General features: G+C 65.2%; 2 protein-coding genes across 2 annotated transcripts in view; one reads left to right on the forward strand and one right to left on the reverse strand.

The window, feature by feature from the left end:
- The window catches only part of SPNS2 (sphingolipid transporter 2), a 34,731-nt gene extending 20,815 nt beyond the window's left edge, over positions 1–13,916 (forward strand). The window contains exons 5-15 of the mRNA XM_029928758.1: positions 4,512–4,648; positions 8,055–8,206; positions 8,374–8,440; positions 9,202–9,344; positions 9,628–9,780; positions 9,880–10,069; positions 10,374–10,439; positions 11,839–11,937; positions 12,006–12,169; positions 12,285–12,476; positions 12,858–13,916. Of these exons, the coding sequence (XP_029784618.1) occupies positions 4,512–4,648; positions 8,055–8,206; positions 8,374–8,440; positions 9,202–9,344; positions 9,628–9,780; positions 9,880–10,069; positions 10,374–10,439; positions 11,839–11,937; positions 12,006–12,169; positions 12,285–12,476; positions 12,858–13,308 (1,814 nt within the window). The 3' untranslated portion in view covers positions 13,309–13,916. The remainder of the gene's footprint in view (positions 1–4,511; positions 4,649–8,054; positions 8,207–8,373; positions 8,441–9,201; positions 9,345–9,627; positions 9,781–9,879; positions 10,070–10,373; positions 10,440–11,838; positions 11,938–12,005; positions 12,170–12,284; positions 12,477–12,857) is intronic.
- MYBBP1A (MYB binding protein 1a) overlaps positions 13,781–25,756 on the reverse strand; it is a 12,341-nt gene continuing 365 nt past the window's right edge. Inside the window, exons 2-26 of the mRNA XM_029927168.1 lie at positions 25,560–25,655; positions 24,898–24,981; positions 24,739–24,813; positions 24,554–24,661; positions 23,634–23,809; positions 23,293–23,460; positions 23,066–23,183; positions 21,984–22,279; positions 21,684–21,794; positions 21,086–21,211; positions 20,837–21,004; positions 20,645–20,750; positions 19,383–19,479; positions 19,093–19,244; positions 18,759–18,839; positions 18,518–18,673; positions 18,264–18,440; positions 18,011–18,168; positions 16,654–16,894; positions 16,355–16,489; positions 16,207–16,275; positions 15,619–15,732; positions 15,359–15,460; positions 14,678–14,826; positions 13,781–14,544 (exon numbers count right to left, since the gene is read on the reverse strand). Coding sequence (XP_029783028.1) covers positions 14,016–14,544; positions 14,678–14,826; positions 15,359–15,460; positions 15,619–15,732; positions 16,207–16,275; positions 16,355–16,489; positions 16,654–16,894; positions 18,011–18,168; positions 18,264–18,440; positions 18,518–18,673; positions 18,759–18,839; positions 19,093–19,244; positions 19,383–19,479; positions 20,645–20,750; positions 20,837–21,004; positions 21,086–21,211; positions 21,684–21,794; positions 21,984–22,279; positions 23,066–23,183; positions 23,293–23,460; positions 23,634–23,809; positions 24,554–24,661; positions 24,739–24,813; positions 24,898–24,981; positions 25,560–25,655 — 3,792 coding nt within the window. The 3' untranslated portion in view covers positions 13,781–14,015. The remainder of the gene's footprint in view (positions 14,545–14,677; positions 14,827–15,358; positions 15,461–15,618; positions 15,733–16,206; positions 16,276–16,354; positions 16,490–16,653; positions 16,895–18,010; positions 18,169–18,263; positions 18,441–18,517; positions 18,674–18,758; positions 18,840–19,092; positions 19,245–19,382; positions 19,480–20,644; positions 20,751–20,836; positions 21,005–21,085; positions 21,212–21,683; positions 21,795–21,983; positions 22,280–23,065; positions 23,184–23,292; positions 23,461–23,633; positions 23,810–24,553; positions 24,662–24,738; positions 24,814–24,897; positions 24,982–25,559; positions 25,656–25,756) is intronic.

Consider the following 25,756-nt stretch of genomic DNA (forward strand, 5'->3'; position numbering starts at 1 on the left):
TGTGCAGAGAGCCTGCTCCGTGCGGCCTGGGCTGTGCAGAGAGCCTGCTCCGTGCGGCCTGGGCTGTGCAGAGAGCCTGCTCCGTGCGGCCCCGGTGGTGTGCAGAGAGCCTGCTCCGTGCGGCCTGGGCTGTGCAGAGAGCCTGCTCCGTGCGGCCTGGGCTGTGCAGAGAGCCTGCTCCGTGCGGCCCCGGTGGTGTGCAGAGAGCCTGCTCCGTGCCGCCCTGGCTCGAAGCCCTTCTGCAGGTGCGGCTCCTGCCGGGGCTTTGTGCCCCAGGGCCTGCGCGGGACACGGATGACGGCGCCTGCTGAAGGCAGACTGCACATGAGCAGAGCCCACGAGGAAGCTGCCTTGTGGGAGGGGGTCAGGGGCCCCGAGAGCAGGGAAGCCGATGCCTGAGCAACTACAGGCAGTAGGGCTGCCTTAACGGACCTTCATGTCATACCTAGTTCATTTCCGAAGTTCCAAAGAAAGAGCGGGATTTATGAGACAAGAAGAGCACCTTATTGGAAAAGAACAGGGAGATAGAAGAGCTGAATTCAAAATTCTGGACGTGAAAACCATACGCACGAAGTTCAGCATAGAGCAGACCCAGTCGAAGAGAGAATAAGCAAATCAAAAGCTGTGTCTGTGGAAAGCAGCGGGTCTGACGGAAGGGGAGCGGATTGGAGGTCCTGGGGACTCATTCACCACCGCCCGCCCCTGGAGGGGAGGAGGCCGGCAGGGCAGATTGTGAAGGGCTCTGGCTTCGGTCTTGGGGTAGTAGGGAGCCGGAGAAGGCTTTGGGGCAGGCATATCCCCTTTGGACGTCTGCATGGTGATGTTCTCTCTCGGGTGGGTGGGGAGGGAAGGCACCGGAAGGCAGCTCAGGGCCCGGTTGGTGGAGTCAGGATGAGCCAGGATGGTGATGGGGGATGGTGGGGGCCGAGCGGCAGAGGAAGGGCCAGCTCAGACCGAAACCAGACGGTGGCTCCGCTTTGGGGCAGTCTCCCCTGGCCTTGCTCTCCTCCCCACTTCTGCAATGTCCACTGCTTCGCAGCCAGACACCCCGTGCGGCAGTGCCCCCAGCGCCCTCCTGTCCTAGGGAGGCCTAGGACAAGTGTCCCTGAGGCCGAGGGCCCAACCGGGACTGTATCCTGATGGGGGGGGGGGGAGGAGAGGTTTCCTTCTTCCTGCAGGAGGTGCATGCGGTGGCCTCAGTGCAGACGGGGCCAGCTCTGCCGGGTCCTCCCTGTGGTCTGGCCGCCTGGGCGGCCACCCTCCGTCCTGTGGGCAGAGCCTGCCCGACACCCTCCCTGCCCACAGGAGTTGCAGGATGGCGCGTCTCCCCACAGAACAGGTCAGCCGGATCTGGACTTCGTAAGAATAGCCCTGGTCAGCCCAGGCTGAGTGGGGGCTGGAAGTGACCAGCTTCTGGAGTTGGACAGGGCCACTGCACACTGGGAGCCGCCCCTGGACAGGATCAGAGGGGCACAGGGTCCTCACTGGGCTGGCCCCTCTGGGGGCCCCTGAGGAGAAGGCCCCTGGGGCTCTGGAGACCGGGCAGCCCCCCCCACCTGGCTCCCTGCCGCGGCCCCATTGTCCCAGTCCTGTGGGCTCAGCACACGTGAGCTGCGAGGGCTTTCCCACACCCGGGCCGCAGGATGTCCTCGTGCAGGAGCTGCTGGGAAGGCCACCCCACCCCCGGGTCTGGGAGGGGCCACCAGGCTGCCCGGAAAGCCCTTCCAGCAAAGACGACAGGGCTGGGGTGGTGGGCAGTGGAAGCTTCCAGCCTGTGTCTCCTCCTCCAGCTGCTCTCTCGTGATCCTGGACACCCTCGTCCCTGAGGGGGCAGCGCTGAGGGTGCAGGGCGTCCAGGCACAGGAGGGTCACTGTGCAATTTTGGGCATGTTCCTCTAGTTCCAATATGGGACAATATTGGGGGGAAGGCTGGGTTCTGGAGACCGAGCACTGAGGATGGGGTGGACTTGCTCCTACTTGAGGCACCTGTGCCTTTGTCCACTCAAACAGGCCGGCGACAACTGAGGGGTCACGGAGCCAGGGCCGCCCTCCTGCTCTGCTGCAGGCCGGGTGCTGGGGACGGTGGCCTCCCTCTCCCCAGGCCCTGCCCACCCTTCTGGGACGACAGACATGTGGGGGTCCTCCCCAGCCTTCCCGTGCCGTGGCCTGGCCCACCTTCCCGCTGTCCCCAGCACACCTGACCTTCCTTGACGTGGGAGCGTCAGCTGGGGCCTCCCTCTTCCCAGTCCTGCAGTCTGTGGTGTGGTTTGGAGCAAGGACCCTGGTGTCAGGCAAATTCCTTCGGCCCCCAGCACCTTCCTGTGGGCTGACGGGGATCGTGAGGGAGAGGCGAGGAAGGCTGTGCTGACCTCCAGGGCGCGCTCGGGCTGCCTGAGGTGCTCCATAGATGATAACCCAGGGGCTCGTTAGCCAAGGCTCATGCCTCCTTACCCACTGCACGGTGTCGGTGTGAGATTCGTAATTTATGTGTTAGTGTGTATTCTGGATTTTAAGTATTATCATCGCTGGCAAACTCCTATGCACCCTTCAGTGCCCGGCTCTGAGGTCACCCCCTCTGGGAAGCCTCTCTTCACTATCCTGGCAGAGTTGGCGCTCCAGGCGGCTTTCCTGGCATTTTAGCCCCTTCAAGCTGGGCAGCCGCCAGATCGGATCTGCCCCTGGTTCCTTGTGCCCAGTGTCCACCTGGTGCAGACGGGCACAGAGGGACAGGCCTTCCTCCTCCCCTAATCCGTGTAAGTCCCGGGGGACCCGTGTCTCCCTCGCCCGCATCCCTGTCTGATGTCAGGCAGGTCCTGTGAGGCAGGCCGAGCGGGACAACCTTGTAGATACGAGGAAGCAGGGTCTGTGTTGACCGAGCTGCGCAGGGCCGGCGTGGCCGCAGGGCGTGGTGGCGCTTTATCTGGCGCTGCACTCCGCCCCGGGAGTTGCTATTTTTATCTTCATTTTGCAGATGAGGAGGCCGGCCCTCAGCGCATGGCCTCGCCGGCCGCGAGAGGCGGCTGTTGGTTCTCAGGTGTGTGCGCTGCTGGTCGAGCAAAACCATCAGTAACAACTAAATTATGTGAACTTGGGATTGAACAGCTTGTGTTAAAAACACAGGTAGTAAATGCTCAAATTCGTCCCTCCCCAATTCCTTCACTGCATTTTACCATCATCTGTCCCCTGAGGTTATTTACGCTCCTGACGTGTCAGCGGAAATGATGCGTGTGTGGCGCTCTGTGCTGCCCGCCTCCTGTGACACTGGCCGGTGACATCGCACTGCAGCCTGCGGTCACCCTCTGTGGTCACCCTCGGCGGGCATGCTCACACCGTGACAGCCGGCAAACGCCACACCTCAGGGCCCCCCGGCCCCCTCCCCGCTTTCCGGGAGAGCCAGCTGCTGGACGTTTATCACGACGCCACTGGACTGAGAGCAGAGAGGTTGTGACCCGCTCAAGGTCACCCACCTGGGAAGGGACAGAGCGTTGAGCCCAGGCAGTGTCACTTTTGCCCAAGTCCGCGCCCCTCCGTGCTGATTCTGCCTGAGGCCCCAGGGTCCCCTGCACACACCATCCCACTCACTAGGACAGGAGAGAGACGGGCCCTCTCCCCTCCTCCAAGTCCCTCCTTCCTTCCTCCCCTCCCTGCCTGCATCTCAGGGAGAAGCCCAGCCTGTGTGCACCCTCGGCCCAGCGGTCAGAGCCTGGCCAACTGGCCACCTTGTCTGCCCACCCTCGGCCTTTGGCCATCTGCCGTCAGCTGTGGGACTGCCTTTCGGAGGGGGGGGGGGGCGGTGCTGGGGAGGCTCCTCGCTTCCTGACCCCTGAGCCTGTCCTGCCTTGCTGGACCTCTTGGTCACCCCTGGGGCCCCAAGTCCCCTCCCGTCACTCCCCATGGAGTCTTCCGTCTCGTTCTAGAACAAAACCAGGTCATATCACTCCCTGCTCTGTGTCCTTTCTCAGCCATAGAAGTCACAGTCACCGCGATGGGCCGCCAGGCCCGGCCCCGTCTGGCCATCTCCTCCTCCCTTTGCTCCAGCCCCTCTGGCCTCTTTGCTTTAAACATGTAAACATGCTAAGCCTACTCCTGCTCATGGTGCTCTCCTGCCCAAGAAGGCAGAGATTTTTGCCTGTTTTGTTGAACGGATGAGTGAGTGAGTGAGTGATGGTGTTTCCAGACACCAGGAAAGCCTGTGCGGCCGGCGGGGAGCAAGGGGGAGCCTGGCTGTGTGGCCTGGCAGGTGGGGGACCTGGGGTTCCAGGCCCAGTCCTGTCCTGGTTTGCTGTGTGGCCTCGGGTGGGTCCCTTCCCCTCTCTGAACCTCCCTTGCAAGTGTAGGCAGGACAGCAGTGTGACGAGGTATGAGGACACAGGCTCTGGGGTTGGACAGACAGGATCAGGTCCCACGGGGCTCCTGCCACATGAACTGCTCAGTGAATCCTTCCTCCGTTTCGGAAGCCCCCACGGGTCACCCGCCGGACAGGCCGGGTCACGACGGTCCCCTCCCCGCAGTGTTCATCTGCAGCTTCATGGTGGCCGCACCGATCTTCGGCTACCTAGGCGACCGTTTCAACCGCAAGGTGATCCTCAGCTGCGGCATCTTCTTCTGGTCGGCCGTCACCTTCTCCAGCTCCTTCATCCCCCAGCAGGTGAGCCCTGCGCCGCCCGCCCCCCTGCGCCCCTTCCCACCTCTCTGCTCAAGCTCCAGACGCGTCTCCCCAGTGCAGTGGGAGCCGGGCGTCAAGGCTGCCTTGTTGCTGGGCTTGCGGCACCCTCTTTCTGACCTGCCACTGACCTGGGGACCTTGCAAGGAATGGCAGGACCAGTCTGGTCCAGGAGGCTGGGCCCTTAATTCTATTCCCAGATCTGTCAGTATCTTGCTGTGTGACCCCAGGTGAGTCACAGCCCCTCTCTGTGCCTTGCACAGTTTCCTCTTTTTTTTTTTTAGAGAGAGCTTGAGTGTGAGTGGGGGAGGGGCAGGGAGAGAGAGTCCCAAGCAGGCTCTGTGCTCAGGGCAGAGCCTGACGTGGTGCTTGATCCCATGATCCTAGGATCATGACCTGGGCCAAGGTCAAGAGTTGGGCACAGAACTGACCATGAGCCACCCGGTGCCCTTTTTACTTTATTTTTTAAGGTAAACTCTATGCCCAAAACAGGGCTCAAACTCATGACCCCAAGGTCAAGAGTCACATGTGCACTGACCCGCCGGCCAGGCACCCCACACCGTTTGCTCAGCAACCAGCTGACTCCCTGGGTCAGAGTCCGTGCGCGCAGACACCATTTTATAAGGAAGGTGCTTCTTACTCAGCTGCCACAGTTCTGGGTGTGACTGTTGGGCCTTGTGATCTGGAGAGTGCTCGCTCCCTGAGCCTCAGATCCTTCATCTGTAAAATGGGAACCTTCTCAGCTGGAAGGTTCATTGTGAACAATCGCTGAGCTGGTGAATGAATGCCCAGACCCTGGACCATGTTCAACAAGTCATCATTTCCATTCTTTCTGATCCACAAGGGAGATACGTTGCTTTGAGTGGTAGTGAGTCTCCCATCAGTAGAAGTGTTCAAGCTGAGGAAGGACAATCACATAGTGGCTGCTGTAGAGGGAAATAGAGGAAGAAGGAGAAAAGACCAAAATCTGTCTCCAAGGAACTTTGGCCTCGGGCCCTCTCCCCATCCTGGGGGGCTGTGCAAAGTGCCGAGAGCCCTGACTGAAGAGGGAGCAGTCTCTTGAAATCCATGGGGTCAGGGAAGGCTTCCTGGAGGAGGTGGTATGTGAGCGGGCAGGCAGAACAGGGAGGTGAGGCCTCTGGTGGACAGGACGGGCTGTGGGAGCAGGCCCACGAGGCGGAAACGGGGATGTGTTGATGGGGCCACGAAGGAGGGGAGAGTTTTGACTGGAAAGGAAGATGGGGACCAGGTTGCGGAGAACTTCAAGTGCCAGCTTCGAGGTCTGGGCTGCCTCCTGAGGTTGACGCAGGCCCAGACGAGGCTGGAGGCGGGGCCAAAGGAATAGGCAGGTTTGGGGGTAGAACGTTGCTTCACCGAGGAGGGTCCAGCCCAGAGGGTCAGGTTGGGCCTGACAGCCACGGTCAAAAATGGGGCTGGACCAGAGGCCTGTGGGGCCCCTCTGGGCATTGCCGGGCCCCTGGTCTGCCGCCCCGGGCTGCCACTTCCGGGGCAGAGAGCGAGTCCGGGACCGTGGTGCCACTGCTGGGGGCAGGAGGGAGGGCGGGCTGGCAGAGGCGGCTCGCCCCAGTCAGCCTGCAGGCGCTTGGCGGCCACGGTCCGGGCCCCACGGGGTTCTGGCGGCCTCGGCAGTGTGATTCCCAAGTGATTTGGCAGAGAAAATGTCCAGGCACAGCCAGGAACATGGTGAAAAGTGGCCGTGGAGGTGGCCTGCCCTGTTGGTCGTCAGGCGAGGCCCTTCAACCAGAGCAGCAGGCCGACGGTGAAACGGTTCTTTCCGTGGGGGCCGAGGATCGGGGAGGGGGGCCTCAGGCGGCTGCGGAGGGCAGACCATCCATCCGGATGAAAGATAAACCTTATTTCAAAGTAAGTCCCAGACAGGTGAAAATAAAGAAAAAAGCCAAGTGTCAAAATCCAGAGCTAGAAATCTGCAGGAAAAAGCTGGCCAACCCCGTGGGACAGCGGGCAGAGGGTGGGGACAGGCAGTGCCAGGAGGGGCTGGTGCCTGGTCTCGGCCTCAAGTCATCAGGGAAATGCGAATTGAAACAACAATGAGATCCCACTTCACACCCGTCAGATGGGCAGTAATTAGGAAGGCGCGGACGCCAAGTGTTACTAACGCTGCCCCTGGCGGTGCAGACTGGCGGGGCCTCCGTGGAGAGCGGGGTGCCGGGTGCCGCAGAATGCCAACGCTCCGAGGTGCGTCCCCAGGAGAGAAGCCCCGGCTCGTGACACGGAGCAGCACGTGCATCCGTGCATGACAGAGACCAGGACCGCCCGGCGCACGCCCGGATAGGACTCGCGGAAGAAGTGTGGACTTTATTAACCCGCATCGGTGGGCTTCCAAACACTTGCCTGTGGGCAGAGGCGAGGTGTGGGGCAGGAAGCACTGAGCGGTCCCTGTTATGTCCCTGTTTCGAAAGCATGCAGGGGGGCACATGCGTGTGCATGCACCAGGAGGGGCCCTGGGGGAGGCCTGGGGGCCCACAGGATGCCCTATCCACCTGCTCTCCTACCGGGGCGAAGTCTCGCCTCCGGAATCTCGAACAGCGTGTCAGAGGGTATTTTCATCATGTGGGGATGGGGTCTGAGCAAAACGTTCTGTCCAGAGCCCATGTGGTGACGCTCCCCACGGAGGGAGCCGCGGGCGGGGTGCTTGGCGCGTGTATCACGAAGGATCAATACACACGGTGTCTGAAAAGCTAATGGAATCCCATACAAGGCAACCTAACAAGGTGGGCAGGTGGGGGCCGCAGAGACGGAGGCGAGGCGCAGGACTGGACGGGGCAGGCTGATGACGCAGGGGGCGGGCCAAGACGGAACCGGGCAGATGGAGGGAGGGGAGAGGAGACCAGACAGGGTGGTGGTGGCTGGCCGATGGGTGGTCAGGGCGGGGCCGGGGAAAGATGGCCAGGCTGGATTCTCAGGCTCTGAGCAGCTGGGGGGCCGGAGGGGCCGGGTCTGCATCAAAGGCGGGGGGGACCGGGGCAGCTGGCACGGCCCCACCCTTCCTGGCTCAGCTGGGCTTCTCGCTTTGATGTGGGGGGGAGGGGCGCTGCCCACTCTTCGTGCACACGGGGTCCTCAGAGCTGCCAGCGTCAGCCCAGCCCTGCCTGGGGTGGCACATGGAGTGGGGTCACTTGAAGCTCCCAAGGTGGGGCCAGAGCCGAGGGAAGAAGTGTCCCTTGTGGGCCTTACAGACGTCAGCCTCCAGAAGGCCAGCGCCGCCCCTTGCTGGGCTTGTGCAGGAGGCCCAGGGTGTTGCTGGTGAGATGGGGGTTGGGCTCCATGTTCTGCCCCGGCTCCCGGACCTGCGGGAGTAGAGGAGGGTCGGGCAGAGGAGCAAGAGGCCCCGTTCTCTGCCCCCCTGCAGCACTTCTGGCTGCTGGTCCTGTCCCGGGGGCTGGTGGGCATCGGCGAGGCGAGCTACTCCACCATCGCGCCCACCATCATAGGTGACCTCTTCACCAGGAACACGCGCACACTCATGCTGTCTGTCTTCTACTTTGCCATCCCGCTGGGCAGGTGAGAGTCTGGGCAGGGACCCTCTGGACGTCCGGCTACTCTCTCCCTGAAGCTGGCGCCCTGTGGCCCTGACGGGTGGAGGCGGCCGGTGGGCGGGTGGCTGGGTGGGCGTCTGGCCGCCCCACGGTCTGGCGGGCAACCCATCCCCTGCGCTGTCTTGTCTGCAGCGGCCTGGGCTACATCACGGGCTCCAGCGTAAAGCAGGCGGCCGGAGACTGGCGCTGGGCCTTGCGGGTAAGGACGCCCCAACCTGGGGTCCGCAGATCAGTGCACGTGGGGAGCGGGGGAGCCAGGCCCGTGGTCCTGCGGCCTTGGGGCCCTGGACAGGACGAGGGACTCTCCCACGTGTCAGGAAGTTCCAGTCCGTGGAGGCGCATCCTGCTCGAGCCTGGTGCTGTGTTAGGGCAGGGCTGGGAAGAGACCTTCTCGTGAGGCCTCGGGGGTCTGGAGCCCCTTCCTGTCTCGAGGGAGGACTCGGCCAGGCTGCCAAGGCCCCAGGACAGTGCAATCAGAGGAAACAGAGATCCCCAGTCTCACAGAGCAGCGGAAGCTTAAGACAAAGTGTTTTTTCCTCAAAAGCAGGAAGGAAGCAGCCTCCGTGGAATTTCTTGATGGGGTGCACGGAGAGGAGCCCCCCTGCCCCGGACTCGCGGGGGGTGGGGCCGGGCCTCCCTGGGCTCCAGCTGCTGGAGAGGCTGGTGTCTTGGAATGCAGGCCGCCGGGGTGTCCTCCTCTATCCGGAGAGGGCCCAGGGCCGTGGCGGCTCCGTTCCTGATGGGGCACACCCACCCCTGTCCATTAGCTGGGGCTTCATGCCCCTCAGGTCCCCAGCCTCCACTCCAGAATGTCCGTCTGTCTTTCCACCTGTTCGTTCACCCCATGGTCAGTTTGCTGTCCTTCTGCCCCCTCCCTGGGGGCTCGCTCCCGGGCACAGCAGCGACACGGCCCACCGGGCCCTGGGGTCCCACCTGCCTGCCCTACTCCTTCCCTACCAGGTGTCCCCCATTGTGGGCATGATCACAGGGACCCTGATCCTGGTCCTGGTCCCAGCCACCAAGAGAGGCCACGCTGACCAGCTTGGCGGGCAGCTCAAGGTGCGCACCTCGTGGGTTCGAGACATGAAGGCCCTAATCCGCAAGTGAGTGTGCCAGGAGGGCTATGGGGGGTGGGGGAAGGGCAGGGGAGGAAGGAGACCCCCCCCCCTGCAGCATGGCCCTGGGGGGTACGGGGAGCTGGGGGGGTGCGGGGCTGCCTCCCTGAAGCATGGCCCTGGGTGGGTTGGGGGTAAGGGGAGCTGGGGAGGTGTGGGACACCCCCTGCAGCATGGCCCTGGTCCTTATCCTTGCAGCCTGAGCCCACGGGGTGGGGGGGGTGGGCGCCAGGAAGGCCTGCTCAGTGTTGCTGCTCTGGCCTCTCTCCAGCCGCAGCTACGTCTTCTCCTCCCTGGCCACGTCGGCCGTGTCCTTTGCCACAGGGGCCCTGGGCATGTGGATCCCGCTGTACCTGCACCGAGCTCAGGTGGTGCAGAAGACGGCAGACACGTGCAGCAGCCCGCCCTGTGGGGCCAAGGACAGGTGGGGCCCGGCCGGGGTGGGGGCACCGGGCCAAGCCCCCCTCCTCCACCCCAGCCTTGCCCCCAACCAACCCACGCCCCCTGCCGTCTGTCCCCTCAGCCTCATCTTCGGGGCCATCACCTGCTTTACTGGCTTTCTGGGTGTGGTCACGGGGGCAGGAGCCACGCGCTGGTGCCGCCTGCGGACCCAGCGGGCAGACCCGCTGGTGTGTGCCGTGGGCATGTTGGGCTCAGCCATCTTCATCTGCCTCATCTTCGTGGCTGCGAAGAGCAGCATCGTGGGCGCCTATGTGAGTGTGACGGTGTGCCCAGGTGGTGGGGGAGGCTGGCCCTGGCCTAGGAAGTGCCGTCTGATTCCCGTCCACCTCCTGCCTGCCCCTGCTCCCTGCGGGGCCTGTCCAGGCCACCAGCAAGGCTTGGGGTCTCCCTGGATCCTGCAGATTCCTGAGCCTGAGGGATGCCCCCTGCCAGGGAATGCAGGCCCGAGGAGGGCTGGGTGCTCAGGGGGCTCCCTGCCAGCAGTCAGGGTGCAGGGAGCAGCCTGGGGCTGCTGGGGGCGGGGCCCTGATGGCCACTCTGGTCTCTCCTGGGCAGATCTGCATCTTCGTTGGGGAGACGCTGCTGTTCTCTAACTGGGCCATCACCGCGGACATCCTCATGGTGAGGCAGGCAAGGTCCCCTGGTGCTGCCCAGGCCTCCCGGCTCCAGGGGCAGCTGGACAGGGCGGTGAAGGGACAGGAGACTGGAGGGGCTTGTGTGTGTGTGGGGGGGGGCAGGAGGCCACACAAGCGGGGAAGGTGGGCCTGGAGGCAGGGAGGCAACCAGGCTTCAGGGCCTGAAGGCAGGGGCAGGCGCAGGGCTGGGAGGGGAGGGGGTGTCTGTAGGCTCAGCGTGGCCGGGAGGCTGGCGGTACCAGGCTGGCCTCCTCCCCATGTCTGGGCTCCGCAGGCCCTGCTCTCCCAGCCCAGCCTGGGTCCCAGGCGCGCCTGCCTGAGTGCCCGTGGCTGGGCGGGCAGACAAGGCCGTCTTCACGGGGCCAACAAAGGGTTCCAGGCCAGCCAGCCAGCCAGGGACAAAGGGCCATCTGAGCAGTGGCCGGGAGGGGTGTGGCCCCGATAACTTGCAGTGTCTGAGGGGTGGGGGTGTGAGGGTGGGGTGACTGCTGCTCCCGTTCCCTGGTATCCTCCCTGTCAGGGCCAGGAGGGGTGGGAGAGGAGCGGGGCGGGGGAGTCCAGGAGCCACCAAGGCAGGCCTGGGGGTCACACGGGGTTTGGGGCCACAATATGGGACAGCCCAGGAGATCAGCCTGCCTGGCGGTGGGGCCCTGCCAGATCTCCTCCAGGATGCCTGCCCTGCTCGGCCTCCATCAGTGGGCAGGGGGACACGGGGGTCTGACTCGGCCCCGTGGCCCAGCATGGAGCTAGGAGGGTGGCAGGGGCAAGGTGAAGGAAGGAGTCCAGTGCCGCCGGTGCCCGGCAGGACCCCCGTGCTTGTCCCCGTTCCCAGGGGCGGCCCCAGCTGCGGGCAGGGTCTGGGTCCCAGGGAAATCATGTCCCACTTTATTTTGTGTCACAGCCACATGACTAATCCCTGCTAAAAACGGGGCCACGAAATCCCATCGGATGCAGTGGCCCTTCCCCCAGCCCCCGAGGGCGTGGCTGCTGGAGCTAGGGGGGTGGGGGTGGGCAGGGGGCTCTGCACGCTTGGGGAGCACAGCAGGGCTGCCTGGGAGGCTGGGGGCAACCCTGGGTGGGAGCAGACCAGCCTCACCCCCTCCTTGGCCAACCTGGGCCTTGCAGGGTCTTTTTGGGAAGGAACCAGTGTGGCCTTCAGCTTGTGGGCATGAGGCCGAGGCCAGGGTTCTGGTCCCAGCGTGCCACAGCCCATGTGTCACTGGTGTGCCGAGGGCCTCAGTTTCCTGGCACCATTGCTTGGGCCCCACCACACAAGCCCCGTGCAGAACCTCCAGCTGCCTGTCCGCCAGCACAGGGCCAGGGAGGGCCCTGGGGGGTGTGGTGACCCTGGGGACATGAGCTCTGACCTGTTGCCTCTCGCACAGTACGTGGTCATCCCCACGAGACGGGCCACAGCCGTGGCCCTGCAGAGTTTCACCTCGCACCTGCTGGGGGACGCCGGGAGCCCCTACCTCATCGGCTTTGTGAGTAGGGGTGAGGCCGGGTGGGGGTGGCTGCGGGAGGCGCCCCCTGACATGCCCCACCCTCGCAGATCTCCGACCTGATCCGTCAGAGCACCAAGGACTCCCCGCTCTGGGAGTTCCTGAGCCTGGGCTACGCGCTCATGCTCTGCCCCTTCGTGGTGGTCCTGGGCGGCATGTTCTTCCTGGCCACGGCCCTCTTCTTCCTGGGTGACCGCGCCAAGGCCGAGCAGCAGTGAGTGGGCAGGGTGGGCTGGGGGGGCAGGGCATGGACGCTGCTCACCCTTCTCCAGTTTTCTGACTTCTCTCTCTCCTCCTTTTCACTCCTGCCTCTTCTCTCCCCACCCCTGGGCTCTCCCACCTTCCCCTGGGGCTGACGAGGTCCCTGTCCGGCGCGACCGGCCAGTCGGCCCCCGAGATGCGATGCGCCAGAGCAGTGCCCGGGCCCGGCCGCCGCTGACCCGCCACTTTGACCCCCGCCCGTCTTTCCCCCAGGGTGAACCAGCTGGCGATGCCACCCGCACCCCTCAAAGTCTGAGGCTGTGAGTGCTGCTGTGCAGGGGGGTTGGGGGTTGGGAGGGCAGCACTTTGCAGGACTGTGGGGAATGTTCTGGAAGCAGGGGCAGCTTCTCCAGAGGCATCCCCTTCCCTGGGCACATTCCATTAACCTGAGCTTGGCCCACTTCCTTTGGGAATGGTGCCCAAATCGACTGGTGGTCAGGGCAGGGGTCCAGGCTGGTGCGGGGCCGGGACCGGCAGGAAGCCCTGCTCCGTCCTCCCAGTGCCAGGCGACTCCTAGTTTGACCTTCCTCTGGCCCTGGCCCCCAGGGGGCCACACTTCCCAGCAGTGCAGGATCCAAGGTCACTGCTGCCCCAGAGCCCTGAGCAAGGAGCCCTGCTGGTGACCTGGTGTCTCTCTCTAGGTGTCTCCGGGACGGGGAAGAGGCCTCACTGTCCCCCTACCTGGGGGGCCTCCCAGGGCGTCTGGGCCCTACTGGGCTGACCCGAAGCTTTCTGTGTGATGCGCGGCTGGGCACCCAGCCTCTCTGGTGTGGGGCTGTGGAGTGGCCGTGGCTCCAAGATGCTGTGTCCCCACCTGACCTGGAAGGCTGCGTGTGGGGGAGCCGCACGGACAGACAGACTCCCAGCCCCAGGGCTGGGCCGCAGGGCCCACGGGGCCCAGGGAGGACACAGCCCCCAGCGAACATGTGGGGAGAGCTGGGCCCCTCACGGCCTTACATGGTTCTGGGCAGCCTCTGCTCTCCCCTGCCCGTGGCGCCCGGTGGCTGCACTTTCCCGCGTGGCAGCTTTGAAGACCCTGGACTGCACGGAGGACAGGCGGTCCCGGCCTCGGGGCGGAGCTTCAGGCTCTGACCCAGGGACCCCAGCCTCTTGCCTGGGGCTCTGACCTCGGGGATGTTGCTGGGCACGTCCCTCTGGAGGACACTGGTCCCTGCTACCAGGGCTGGTGCTCGGCCTGCAGGGCTCCCAGGTCAGGGCCGCCCGGCGGGGACCTGGCATTGCACAGCCTGTGCCCACAGCACCCAGGGCTCTGGAAGAGGCCGCCCATGGCGGCTGCTGACACCCCCCGCACACTCCCCCAGCTCTGACCCCCTCCACACACGCGCCCCGCACACTGGCTGGAATCCAGGCAGCGGGCAGGAGCCCTCCCAGAGCCAGCCTAGACCACGCTTCGCCCCGCAGTTCCCGCCGGTGCGGCTTCAGTGTGTGCAAGCTAGCGGCTCCCCGCTCCTCACCCAGCTCTGGGGCACCTGCGGGGGGTGGGGGTGCAGCCCCGGCCGGGGCCCCAGCCATGTTTTCTTGTTGTACAAGAACCAGGTCCAAGTTCGCCTCCTCTTCCTTCCGGAAGCCAAACTCTTCCTTTATTTTTTAGAGCTGCTGATTGTGAATCTCAGAGTCTTAAGAGAAAAGCCAAATATATTCCTCTTGTAAATGAAGGAATAAAGCTATTTAAACCACGGTCCGCTGGCTGAAGCCGAGCAGCCCGGGGGAGGGGACGCGGGAGCTGCGCGCACCTCCGAAGTCCCGGTGAGGTGAGCGCGGGCTGAGCAGCAGCCGGCTCAGGCCTTCCTCTTCCGGAGCTGCACCTTCTTCCTCTTGGCCACGCTCTGGAGGAGGCTGGGGCTCCTGCTGGCCAAGGACAGCCTGGCCTTCTTCCGTGGCAGCACGGACTTCGGGGACTTGCCGGAGACCCCCTTTGCGGGCAGGTCCTTCTGAGGCTGCTTTGTGTCGGCAGGCTCCACGGGGGACGCGGGGGTGGCTCCGTTCACCTGGGACAGCTTCCGCTTCTTCTTCCGAAGCTTCGGGGTCTGGGTGGGGGCGGGGGCAGGGTCTGGGGGCGCCGCCGCCGCCGCCGCCGGGGCCTTCCTCTTGTGCCGCCTCCGCTTGCCAGGGCTGGGGGTGCCGGGGGGCTGCTGCTCGCCGGTGGCTGCGGGCTTGGCGTCCTCCTCTTGTGCGGGCCCCTCCGACTTACGTTTCTTGCGCTTCTTGGTCTCTGGCAAGAACCCCTTTTTCTTCCTCTTTGTGCTAATGGGGTTCTGTGTGACACTGGGGGCTTCCTTAATGTCCTTCTTCTCTGACTTGGGGCGCCTGGGAGAAAGTGAGCAAAATAAGGGCAGAAGGGCGCCACACCTGTGGTCCGGAGGGACGACCAGCCCCCCGAGCTCCCGCTCCGTGGCACGCGCACCACCAGGGTCTCCCTAGTCCCACTCCCGGCACGTACTGGACCCCAAGGGCCTTCATGGCCTGCCAGTAGAGGTCATAGAGGCGGCTGGACCCAGCCATGCGCTCCCCCTGCTGCAGCCTCTGTTGGAGATTCGGCTGCTTGCTCTGCAGTACGCCCAGGACGGTGGTCAGGTCCACGGTCAGCTTCTGTGGGGACAGGGAAATGCTGGCCGCAGCCGTGACGGGTGGCTAGGGCTGCTGCCTGGCTCTGGGTCCCCAGTCCTGCCCCCACCCCTCCTGCCTGTGCCTTGCGCCCTCCGTCACCTAGGAGGGAAGGAGACACCCCCCCCCGCCCCCCGCCCCCCGCCCCCCGCCCCGGCCTGCAACCAGAAGGCCCCACCCCTTCCTTGACCCCACGCAGGTCTCCCTCTGCTCAGAATCCCCCCACCATGCAGTGAACCGGTTAATTCTGAACCTCACTGGCACCAGGACAACCGCCCTGGTGCTGGTGCCCCTGCGGCCCTCGAGGCCTGGGGCAGGAACCTCCTCCCCGCAACACTCCGCACGTGGGTTCTGTCCAGCATCCTCACCAAGGACCCTCCCCCCCAGCTCCTGGGGGCCCATAAGCGCCTCACTCCACATGCCCAGCCGTCCTAGGCCTAGAAACCTGCCAGTCAGGGCCCTCCTCACGTCTCCCCGAGGGCTCGGCTCACACCCAACCCTGCCCATGCCCCCCCACCTCCTGGTGAACGGTCCTGAAGAGGGTGTTGAGCAGCCCTAAGGACGACAGCTCCTTCTGAAGCTCCGACTTGGTCTGGGCCTCACCCAGGGTCCGCAGGCTCTAGGGAGGAGACAGCTGGCTGAGCTGCGCGGCAGGGCTACCTGCCGGACACTGGAGCCTGAGGTGGGGTGGGGGCAGCCCAGACACACGCAGCCCCAGGCTCAGGGCCCTGAGAACCACTCTGGGTGGGAAGAGGGGCAGCACCCGGCAGCCCTTACCTCCGTGACCTTGGCCAGGACCTGGCTGACCAGCTGCTCCCACTCAGGGTCTTCAAAGCATGCTCGCAGCTCCCGTGTGGGCAGGGCCTTCTGGAGCAGCACGCAGGCCTGGGCCTGGGGGGGGGAGGGACACGGACATGACCGCAAGGGCCTCAGTGCGGGCCTGGAGCTCCAGGAGCCTGTGCTGGGGGCCGCACCTGCCCGTCCGCACACCTCTGGGCTCAGCAGGCGCCTGAGCCGGCCCTTGCCAGGAGCCGCGGGCAGCTGGACAGTACCGGCCCACTCATGCACACAGGGCCATCTTCCTCCAGCCCCAAAGCCTCTGTCCCATTCGCCCAGGCCTGGGGACAGCTAGGCGCCCCCGCCACCGAGGTTAGAGTGTGCGCACCGAGGAGCCTAGGGGTTCAGGCCATGAGATGTGGCTGCAGCAGGAGCAAGGCTTCCTGTTTCCCTGTGAGCCTGTGCACGAGGCGGGGCAGGACTGCCCAGGTCAAAGAGACAGGGGTGGGTCTGCCCCGGGCCCCAGGCCGCCAACGGGGAGTCACAGCGGTAAAGCAGGCCCAGGGCCAGGATGTGGGAAGTCCCTACCTGATGGCGGGGCCGTGCTGGGCCCGTCACGTGCTGGATCACAATGGGCAGCAGGCTCTTACAGAGGACCTACAGAGGAAATGACAGGGCGTCGAGGTGGGGCCTGGGCTGAGCAAGGGCCCCAGGAGCGACCGTCCCCTCTACTCACCGGGTGCCGGGAAAAGAGGCTGAGGAACATAGGAACCGTGAGCGGGCTGTTGCGCTTGGTCAGGAAGGAGGTCAGTGCTGATGAGTAGACTGGGGTCAAGAGGCTCAAATCCAAGCCGCCGGCAGCCTGGGCCACCTGCGAGAGCTCGTGTCATGCCGGGAAGGGTCCCTAGTACTGGGCAGAGCCCGGGTGCCTTCAGAAGGCATGGCCTCAACTCCCTGCCTGTGAACTGGGCAGGCAGGCCGGGCCTGCAGCCAGGGCATGCTGCCAGCTAAGCCCCCTGGGCTGGGCCCGCTCACCTCTGAGCCCTTGGCCTTGGAGCCGGCTTTCTCCTTCTTCGGGGTCTTAGAGATAGGCTTGCTGGCTGCGTTGCCTTTCAAGACGCGGAGGAGGTAGAGAGCCGCGTTGAAGTAGTAGAGGGACACGGAGGCGTCGGCCTGGCGGCTGGCCTGCCCCACCAGCCGCTCCACCTGGACGTACAGGGTCCCCACCAGCCGGCCCACGTCGTGGCAGTAGTGCCGGGAGCGGCACAGGTGGTGTCTGCGGGGCCGGGGGGAGCCGGTCACACCTCCTCGTCACCCTCCCCGCCGAGGAGGAGCGTGAGCCAGAGAAACCGGCCCCCGGCAGCAAGGCTGTGCCCCGGGAGGCGGCCCCCGAGCCCCGGCACCAGGCTCTGTGTCCTCAGGGAAAGAGAAGCAGCTCGCCTGACAATCTCAGCACCACAGCAGGCGGCAGGGACGGCCAGGAAGCGTCACCTGGGCCCCGTCTGTCCCGCTCTCCCACTCCTCTGTGGTCTAAGCTTGACATCTCAGGCCTGTAGGCCACATCTAGGCTCTGGAAGGCAGGTCCGCACCCAGCACCCACGTGCCGTCTCCTGCTGGGCCTGCCCCCGGACAGCTACCCCTTCAAGGCGGACCAACCCCCGCCAGAGCTCCTGCCGGGAATTGCTCTGTGAACCCCCCACACCGCTGGGGTCCGGGCCTCAAGGCCTTACTCCACCTGTGTGACCAGCCCCCTCGGGACACTGAGCCCCTTCTGTGCCCCGCCTGCAGCCTCCAGGCCCGAGAAATGTGACAGTTTTCCGGGATGGCTTCCCTGCTCCCTCAGGTCGGGCCCAGGGGCCCCCACCCCGCTGCCTCTGGCCTCCCATCCACCCCCTGCCCTGGCCCATCTCTGCCAGACCATCAGTCTGCTTTTCCCGTGTGGTGGGTGACCCCAAGGGCTGACTGGTTTCCAGAACTGTGGGTCTGGCAAGGAGTGGGTGCCAAGTGCAGGGAGAACGGGGGAGCCGGCACCGAGGGAGGGAGGAGGGAGCGAGTGCAGAATGCAGTGGGTATGGATGGGGGAGCCGGTGCGGAGCGCAGGAAGGACGAAGGAGTGGGCACCGAGCGCATGGGAAGGGGAAGAGGGCGCTGAGCACAGGAAGGACGGGGGAGCCGGTGCGAGCGCAGGGAGGATAGGGGAGCCGGCACCGAGCGCAGGGAGGATAGGGGAGCTGGCACCGAGCGCAGGGAGGATAGGGGAGCTGGCACCGAGCGCAGGGAGGATGGCAGAGCCGGTACCCAGCGCAGGGAGGACGGGGGAGCCGATACGGAGCGCAGGGAGGACAGGGGAGCCGGCGCCGAGTGCAGGGGTGTCGGGGGAAAGAGCGCTCACGTGAAGATACGGGCCGTCTTGTGCAGCAGGTCCTGCTCCTGCTTCGTGCTGCTTGTGCGCATGCTCCGCCGGATGACGTCCAGCAGCGGCTCGAGCAGCTCCAGCACCAGTGGGTTCTCCGGCTGCTTCGTCACCAGCACCTCGATCAGGTCCAGGACCTGCGGCAGGGGCAGGGTGGGCGGGCTTAGCGGATGTGCGCAGCGAGGGTGCAGGGACACGCGGGGAGGGCAGCCACGCGGTGCTGGCGGCTCACCCGGATCTGGAAGTCTCGCCGCAGCACTTTCTCCTTCCGCAGCTTATCCTTCTCGTCCCTCCGGGCCTGGATGCGCAGCTTCTGCTCGGCGAAGAGGCTGGCCAGGCTCTGGTCCAGGGCCATCATGGCCTCGTCCCCCAGCTCGTCCCCATCGTCGTCCTCACCGTCCACCGCGCCCTGACACCCCGATGCCCCGTGAGCGGCCGGCCTCCGGGCGCGGCGGCGGGTGCCCCACACCCCGGCCCCGCGCTCACCAGCGCCTTTCCCGCCCGCAGCACCGCCATCAGCTGCTCTCGGAAGCCCTGGTCCACGTCCGCGTCGCGGTCTTCCTCCTCGCTGTCGCCACTATCCTCATCACTGTCCTCCTCGCCGGCCGAGGCTCTGCCATTCTCGCCGTCGGAGCTCTCGTCCTGCAGGGGCCGCCGCACTGTACCTCCGGCCACCCACTGCGCATGCACACGGGGGCCCGCCCCCTCGGCCTCTGGCCCCACGCACCTCTGCGCTCTCCAGCGGCTCCTCGGGGCCGTCCGTGACCACCACGCTGTCCTCGTCTGCGTCCTCCTTGGGGTTCAGCACCTGCAGGGATTCCCAGACGGCTGCCCCACTGCGGGCCCTTCGCCCGCCCCAGGCCTCCAACCACACCCTGGGCCACCTGAGCCAAAAGTCCGCATTTCGGGGAGGAAAACGGGCCCGGGGGGGGGAGACAGCCACACTCCCCGGCACCCACACCCAGGAGCCCTCGGTGCAGCCCAGGGAGCGGGCAGCCGTGACGCAGCCTGGCACTGGGCAGGCCCCACCCTGAAAGCATTTTCCCACAGGCCCAACGTACATCCAAGATCAGCTGCAGGGCGCGCGGGGTCAAGTGGGGACAGATATGGCCGAACACGCTGCGGGCCACCTGGCGCATCAGGTGGCTGGGCTGGGCCAGGAGGGCGAGCAGGATCTCCACCAGCACCTCGACCCATGGCGGCTCCTGGGGATCTGCAGGGAGACCGGCTGAGTCGTGGGCACCACCGCCCTGCTCGCGCCCTGCTCCCTGCCCCGGGGACAGCGACCCCAGCTCCCGGGGGTCTGCGGGGAGACCAGCTGAGCCCAGCTGAGCCCTAGACTGTGACGCACTGGTGGCCTTGGAGCGGGTCCGGCGGGTCTTCTCCCCCAGGCTCTTCTTGACACATGTCTGGATGTCACCCAGGAGGTCACAGCTCTCTGTGGGGGACTGTGATAGGGCGAGGAGCGAATGAGCAACAGGGCCATTCCCGGCGCTGCTGAGCCGGGGGAGGGGCTGGCCAAGCAGGAGCAGCTGGTGTGCGAGGCCGATGGCCCCCCAGCTCGCCTCGGCCAGCCCCTCACACGGGACCCGGGAGCCAGCCGCAGCCCCAGGGCCTGACGAGGTCAGCCAGGTGAGGATCTAGGCAGGCGGGACCCAGCTGGATCTGCAAGGCTAGAGTTATCTCCCACGCCCACCTCCATGTCGTTCAAGTACCTGAAGCCGTTAACCTGAACTTGGTCAAATCCAACTTAACCCCACTTGCCAGGCTAAGCCCAGACTGCAGTTACTGCCCCGTGAGTCGGGGGGTCTGAGGGTCTGTGTGACTTGTGGCACCAAAAAGGCAGACAGGAACCCGAAGCCTGGCCCTTCTGGGGGAGAGGGGGGCTGCCAAGTGTCCCAAGAGGCACCATGGCCACCACGCACACGCACGACTCGCCTACAGGCCAAGCTCAGGGCGTCTGCAGCCCCGAAGCGTAAACCACAACCAAAGCCGCAGCTGGAAGGCAGCAATCAAGACCACCCCCCCGTGGCCCCAGGAGGAAAAGCTCCTGGGAAACCAGAGGAAGCAGGAGGCTCACGAGTTGCTGACACAGAAAAGGAGACAAAACTGGTTCTAGAGACGTCTCCGTTGGGCATCCAAGGACCAATGTGGGGGATGACAGAGGACCCCAGGCTGGGGGGCCACAGGGGAGCACATGCTAGCCTGCACCCACCACCCCGCATTCCCACAGCGAAGCTACTACAGCAGCCAGGACCTCGTCCTTGGGGGCCACAGCAGGTGGAAGCGCCTGTGGGGATAGGCCTTCCCTGAGGGCTACACTGTCCCCTCCACGCCCACCACCTCTGCTCAGTGAGGCGATGCTGGGGGGCCGGGGGGCAGTGCAGGCAAACCCGGTCTGTGAGCCCCCACAGCTGTGCGGCCTGAGTGCCAGTTACCTGACCTGTGGGCCAGGTGGGGGGGGGGTGACACAGGAGAGACGCCGCACAGAGAGCTCGGGATGGGACAGGGCAGTGCGTGGACAGAGTGTTCTTGGGCTATAATCCACCCAGAGCCCCCCGCCCCCAGACCTCTCGGGAGGAAAGCTGTGTGCCCGGACCCCAAGTACCGTACCTTGAAGAGGTGGATGCCCACCAGGAGGAGCAGGTGCTGGAAGGCAGCGGCCTTGGCTTTGGTCCCAGAGGAGGAGGCCTCCAGTTCCTGTACAGTCTGCAGCATCCTGAGGGGAGCCGGGCACGCGCTCAGGCTGCCACCCTCGGGACCCCAGGGTGTCCCACTGGCCCCCTGGGACCCCCACCCCCTCACCGGTCCCAGGCCTGGCGCTGCGGTGCCGTGAAGGGTGTCAGGGCGGCTGCGTTGCGGCTGCGATTCAGCAGTGAGTCGGCAAACTGCACGAGGCGGTGGATACAGGGCTGGCCGTCCTGCACCTGCTCGGGCGCCTGCCTGCACTGGGAGCTGAGGGTCTGCAGCAGGCTGAGGGAGCGCAGGGGCTAGGGTCACCAGCTGGGCCCCCCAGGGTCCCCGGGGCCCCCGCCCACCCTGTAGCCGCCCCACCTGAAAAAGGCGCCGCTGACCACCTCCCGGGTCCGACTCTCCAGAGGGAAGGAGAAGTGCTGCTCGGTCTCCGGGATCTGGGACGTGGACTTCTTTGCTTCAAAGAACGCGTGGAAGAAACAGAACCTGGGGCAGGGGGAGGGGAGCCACGGGTTTCAGCAGCCCCCTCCCGGGAGGGTGCCACCCAGGGCCTCGGTGGGAGAGGGAACAGTTCCCAGGTCTGGACCTCCAGCTGGACTTGGCCTGAAAACCGGGGCCAGAACCAGAGTCCGTTGGTGGGAACGGAGGGGGACACGAGGCTGTGTCCCACCATGGGCTTTGCAAAAAAAAGAAAAAAAAAGGCCTCGCGCCCAGCAGCACTGGGGCGTCCCCTGCACTGCCAACGCCCACGGCCACCGCTGCTCCGCACTCGCCGGGTCGCTTCCTTTCAGGGCCTCCCAGCGATGTCCCCTAAACCCCTCTGCCTAAGGGGCAAGAACAGCCTGCTCCCACGGACGACCTGACCCCAAGGCTCCTGGCTCCTGGAGACCAAAGCAGGACGAGGCAGAGGCCCCACTCTTGTCCCCTCCAGGGAGCGGGAGGCAGAGCCTGCTCACACCTGGCCACCTCCTCAATCACGTCCTCCTCCTTCTCTGCATGCAAGGCGTCCACCATGCTGACCAGGCGCAGGATGACCCACTTCCGCAGCCGGGACACGGCTCTCTCCGGCCTGGGGGGGGGGGGGCTGCTCAGAGACGGCACCATGGTCCTCCTCCACCCCAGTCCTCACCTCCAGCACAGGGACATACGGGCCTTCTTTGGGGGTGATGGCTCAGCCCCGGCCCTCTCCTCCCCACCCCCACTCGAGCCCCAGGCCCGAGGGGCAGGGTGAGGTCTTGGGTGCAGCAGGCCCGCTCACCCGTGCAGCGAAGCGTCCTGGGCTTTCTTCTGGTTGCTGGTGCTAAAATCCACCAGGGAGTCCAGATCGGGCTGGAGAAACATGGCCCGAAGCCAGGCCACGTAGCCCTTGAGGGCGGAGGGGCTCAGGAACTTCACAACCCTCCAAAAGGTAGGCAGCACGGGGAGGCCCTGGTTGGTGACGGAGGTGAAGGCCACCACCACGGCCAGCTGCCGCTCGGGGTCATCACGGCAGCCCTCCAGGAAGGCGCCCACATACTCATTCATCTCCGGAGCAAACTTGAACTGGTTTGGGAGCTGCGAGAGTCAGGCCCAGCACTGGGGTCACCAGTCAGGAGAGTCCCACAGCCCCACCGGCCTTTTTTTCCAATAGTTGCGCCTGAGGCCCAGCACGCCTCTCCCCTCCCCAGCACACAGCCAGCCCCCGCGCCCCACTCCCGCACACAGCCAGGCCCCATCCAAGGGCCCCAGCAGGCCCCTCCTTCCCCCTTGTCACTGTACCAGGACGGGCTGCTGTCCAGGCTCAGCCACCAACCTGACCTGGGTCCACACCCAACTCTCCAGCTGCTAGCTGTCACCGTGGGGTTCAAAACGGAGCACGGCCTCGTGGGCCGTCCCACCGCCTCCCAGACACCGGGCACCGTACTCTCCGCGGGCTTTCACCCTACTGTCCTCACAGCGGCCAAGGGAGCCCAGGGAAGGGTCACACAGCTAGGGAGTGGTGGTGTCCAAAGCAGGACCCACGGTCTGGCTCCCGACCCCGAGCTCCTACTCGGCACCTCCCTAGCGCAGGGCACACTGGTGGGCATCAGGGCTCTCTCCAGCCGGCATGGGGGAGGCCTGGGGGGCTGGGGGCTACACGTGCCTCTGCCGCAGGGCCTGAGACCCGAAGGACCGGCCATGTGCAAGCTCCATTCAGAGGAGGGGTGGGGTCACTCAGGTAGCTCACCTCACCCAGACAGACGGGACCCTACTTCCCCAAGCAAGATCACTGAGGGAGGAAGAGCCCTAGATGGGCAGCAAACCAGAGGCTAGCTGACCTCAGAGGTGGCCTACCCCTTCCCTGCCAGGGGCAACACCCACCTTAGCAGTGACCACGTGCTCCCCAAAATGCCGGATCAGGTCCCCCCGCATCACCAGGGGCAGCTGCTCCGTGGACAGCAGGGGCAGGGCTGCGCCCAGCAGGCGGAAACACAGGTAGCTGTGGGGTGCACGCAGGCCTGTCAGGGCCCAGGCGCCCCGGTGGACGTGGGCCTGAGCCCGCCCCGCCAACGAGCAGGGGAGCGGCCGAGCACCGGCACCCCGCGCACCTGGCGGGCCAGGACTGCTTCTTCAGCAGCCCCTGCTCCACGACGTCCTTCCAGAACCGGGGGAACTTGCCCTCCTGCAGCGCCAGGCGGAGCAGGTCCAGAGCCACGGCGGGCAGCTTCCGCTCCTTCTTCACCGAGGCGGCCGCCGCCTTCAGTACATTCACCAGTCTGGGAGGGGGCGGAGGGGACTCAGATGGCAGGAAACCCCCGTCCACACCACCAGTCTGTGGAGGGACAGGACAGCCCCTCTTCACCCCGCCTTGCACCTGCAGAACACCCCCCCATCCCAGGTGCAGACCATCTCCACCCCCCTCACACCTGCAGAACCCCCCCCCTCGCACCTGGGGATGTTCTCGTCCGAGAACAGGTTGACCTGTCCCATCAGCTCCTCGAGCTTTCTGGGCACCTTCTGCTGGGCCAAGAGGAAGATCTGTAGGTGCTCAGGGGAGCCAAGCACTGAACTCAAGTCGGCTCTCAGGACTTTCGGCAGGATCTCCTGCAGCACGGCCTTCGGGACCTGGGGACAGGAGGCAAAGATTGGGGGAGGGCGCCCCCTCCCAGCACCCTTTGCCCCTCCGCTTCCACCTCCCAGGCTCTGTGAGGCCCCAACACAGTGCTGGTCTGAGACGGCACAGCCAGAACCCACCACCACGCATCAGAGCCAGGACGGGGTGTTTGTCAAAAAGCTCAAATCCCCAGCCCCAGGAACTGGAGTTTTTAACAACGGCCAGCTGACACCAATCACCCTTCTAATTATTGCCCATTTTTTTCTGGACTAGCCCATTTCTAACGCAAGCGGCCCCGAGTAGAGAGCTGGAATTTGAAGCCCAATCCTTCTGGCTCTGGGGCCAGGGCCACACCAGTCCTGGTCTTGTCTTTGGGAGCAGAGGGTCCCAGGTGCAGGGCAGCAAGAACCTGGCGGGCCCGCTCTGTCCAAAACAGCAATGCCCAACGCATTTAAGATACTTGCCACGGGCCAGGGACTGTTCTAGAAACTGCACCATTCAACACGGCAGCCCCTGGGCTCTTGGAATGTGCTGACCCGAGTGGAGACGTGCATTACATATAAGAGACACACTGGATTCCGGAAACTTGGCAGAGAATGTAAAACGCGCCACTAAACCACTCTTGCTCCTGTTTCACTTTTTAATCCAGGTCCCAATCAACGTCAAGTTGAGCGTTCTCACGTCTCCACGGGTGGACGCCCCGCTGTGTGGGGATAAGGGCGCTGCCCAAGGCCCCGCGGCCGTGAAGCCCGTACCTCCGACAGGATGTCCACCAGGGCCTTCTGGGGCTGCTCCTGCAGGTGGTTGTGGTGGGGGGCCAGGGTCTGCAGCAGCCTCAGCGACTTCATCAGCGCCTCCGGGTCCTGGGGCCACGATGGGGAGTGGGCATGAGGAGGGCCTGCCACCGTCCCAACCCCACCCCCCCAGCCCGACCTCTTACCTTCACCAGCCTGCCCGACTGAAAGAGGGCGAGCACCCCAAACAGGTTCGCAAAAAGAGCAGGTCTCATTGTTGCCTAGAAAAGAATTGCAGGCACGGGTGAGAAGAGCCCAGTGTTCCCACCCAGGGCTGAGACGCCCCGAAAGCCACCGACTCTCACCTTCTTAACTGTCTGCAGGTCATGCTTCTCTTGTATCTGCTGCAGGATGCCGCACAAGGGGATGTCTTCGAAAGACTGTAACAGCTGGAGGGGGGGGCAGAGCAGACGGCCAGAGGGGTTCAGGGGTACTCCAGCCCCCACCAAACAGAACTCAGCCTCCTCGACTCCCTGCCCCACCCCCCCAAGCAGTGCTGGGGAGGCGCCCCACTGCTCAGATGAAGGGAGTCTTGCCTCCCAGCCTCACGACCACCCTGGGTTCAGAAGGTATCCGCTCTGGCACCTGAGATGCCCAGCCTGTCTCCACAGCCTACTCTGAGCTCCTCCAGGACCATCCTAGAGGACTGGAACTTATTCCCCACTCCCCCCCACCACCATTTGCCCACGTTCCTCAGGGATGGCCTATAACCCGCTGAAGAGAGCCCCGAGCCTTGCACCGGTAAGATAACCCATCCCAGACCTGACTCTCCCCGGCAGACGGGCCTCAGAGGCTGGCCAGCCCACTACCATCCTCCTACTCCGCCTGCCGGGGCTTCTCTGTACGCGGGCCTTGCTGAGACGCTTTCCCGCCTCCACGTGGGGACATCAGTCCGGCCACCGCCGCCCCCACCAGCTTCCGCTCAGACCGTTGCCCTCCTCACGCCCCAGCGCTCCGACCAGCTCACCTGTGCCAGGGCCAGACTGTAGCAGGGCCGGGCGGTCTCTCGCCCGACCCCGAGTCCAGTGATGAGGCGCTTCAAGGCGTACTTCATCTCGGATCCCTGCGGAACCAAGCGCACCCGCCGGTGTGGAGGGTCGTCCCGCGCTGGCCCACCCCAGCCCCTCGGGGCGCGCTCACCTGGGCGCCCGGGCCCCGCGCCCG

Source organism: Suricata suricatta, chromosome 17 (assembly GCF_006229205.1).
Source record: "Suricata suricatta isolate VVHF042 chromosome 17, meerkat_22Aug2017_6uvM2_HiC, whole genome shotgun sequence".
NCBI lineage: Eukaryota > Metazoa > Chordata > Mammalia > Carnivora > Herpestidae > Suricata > Suricata suricatta.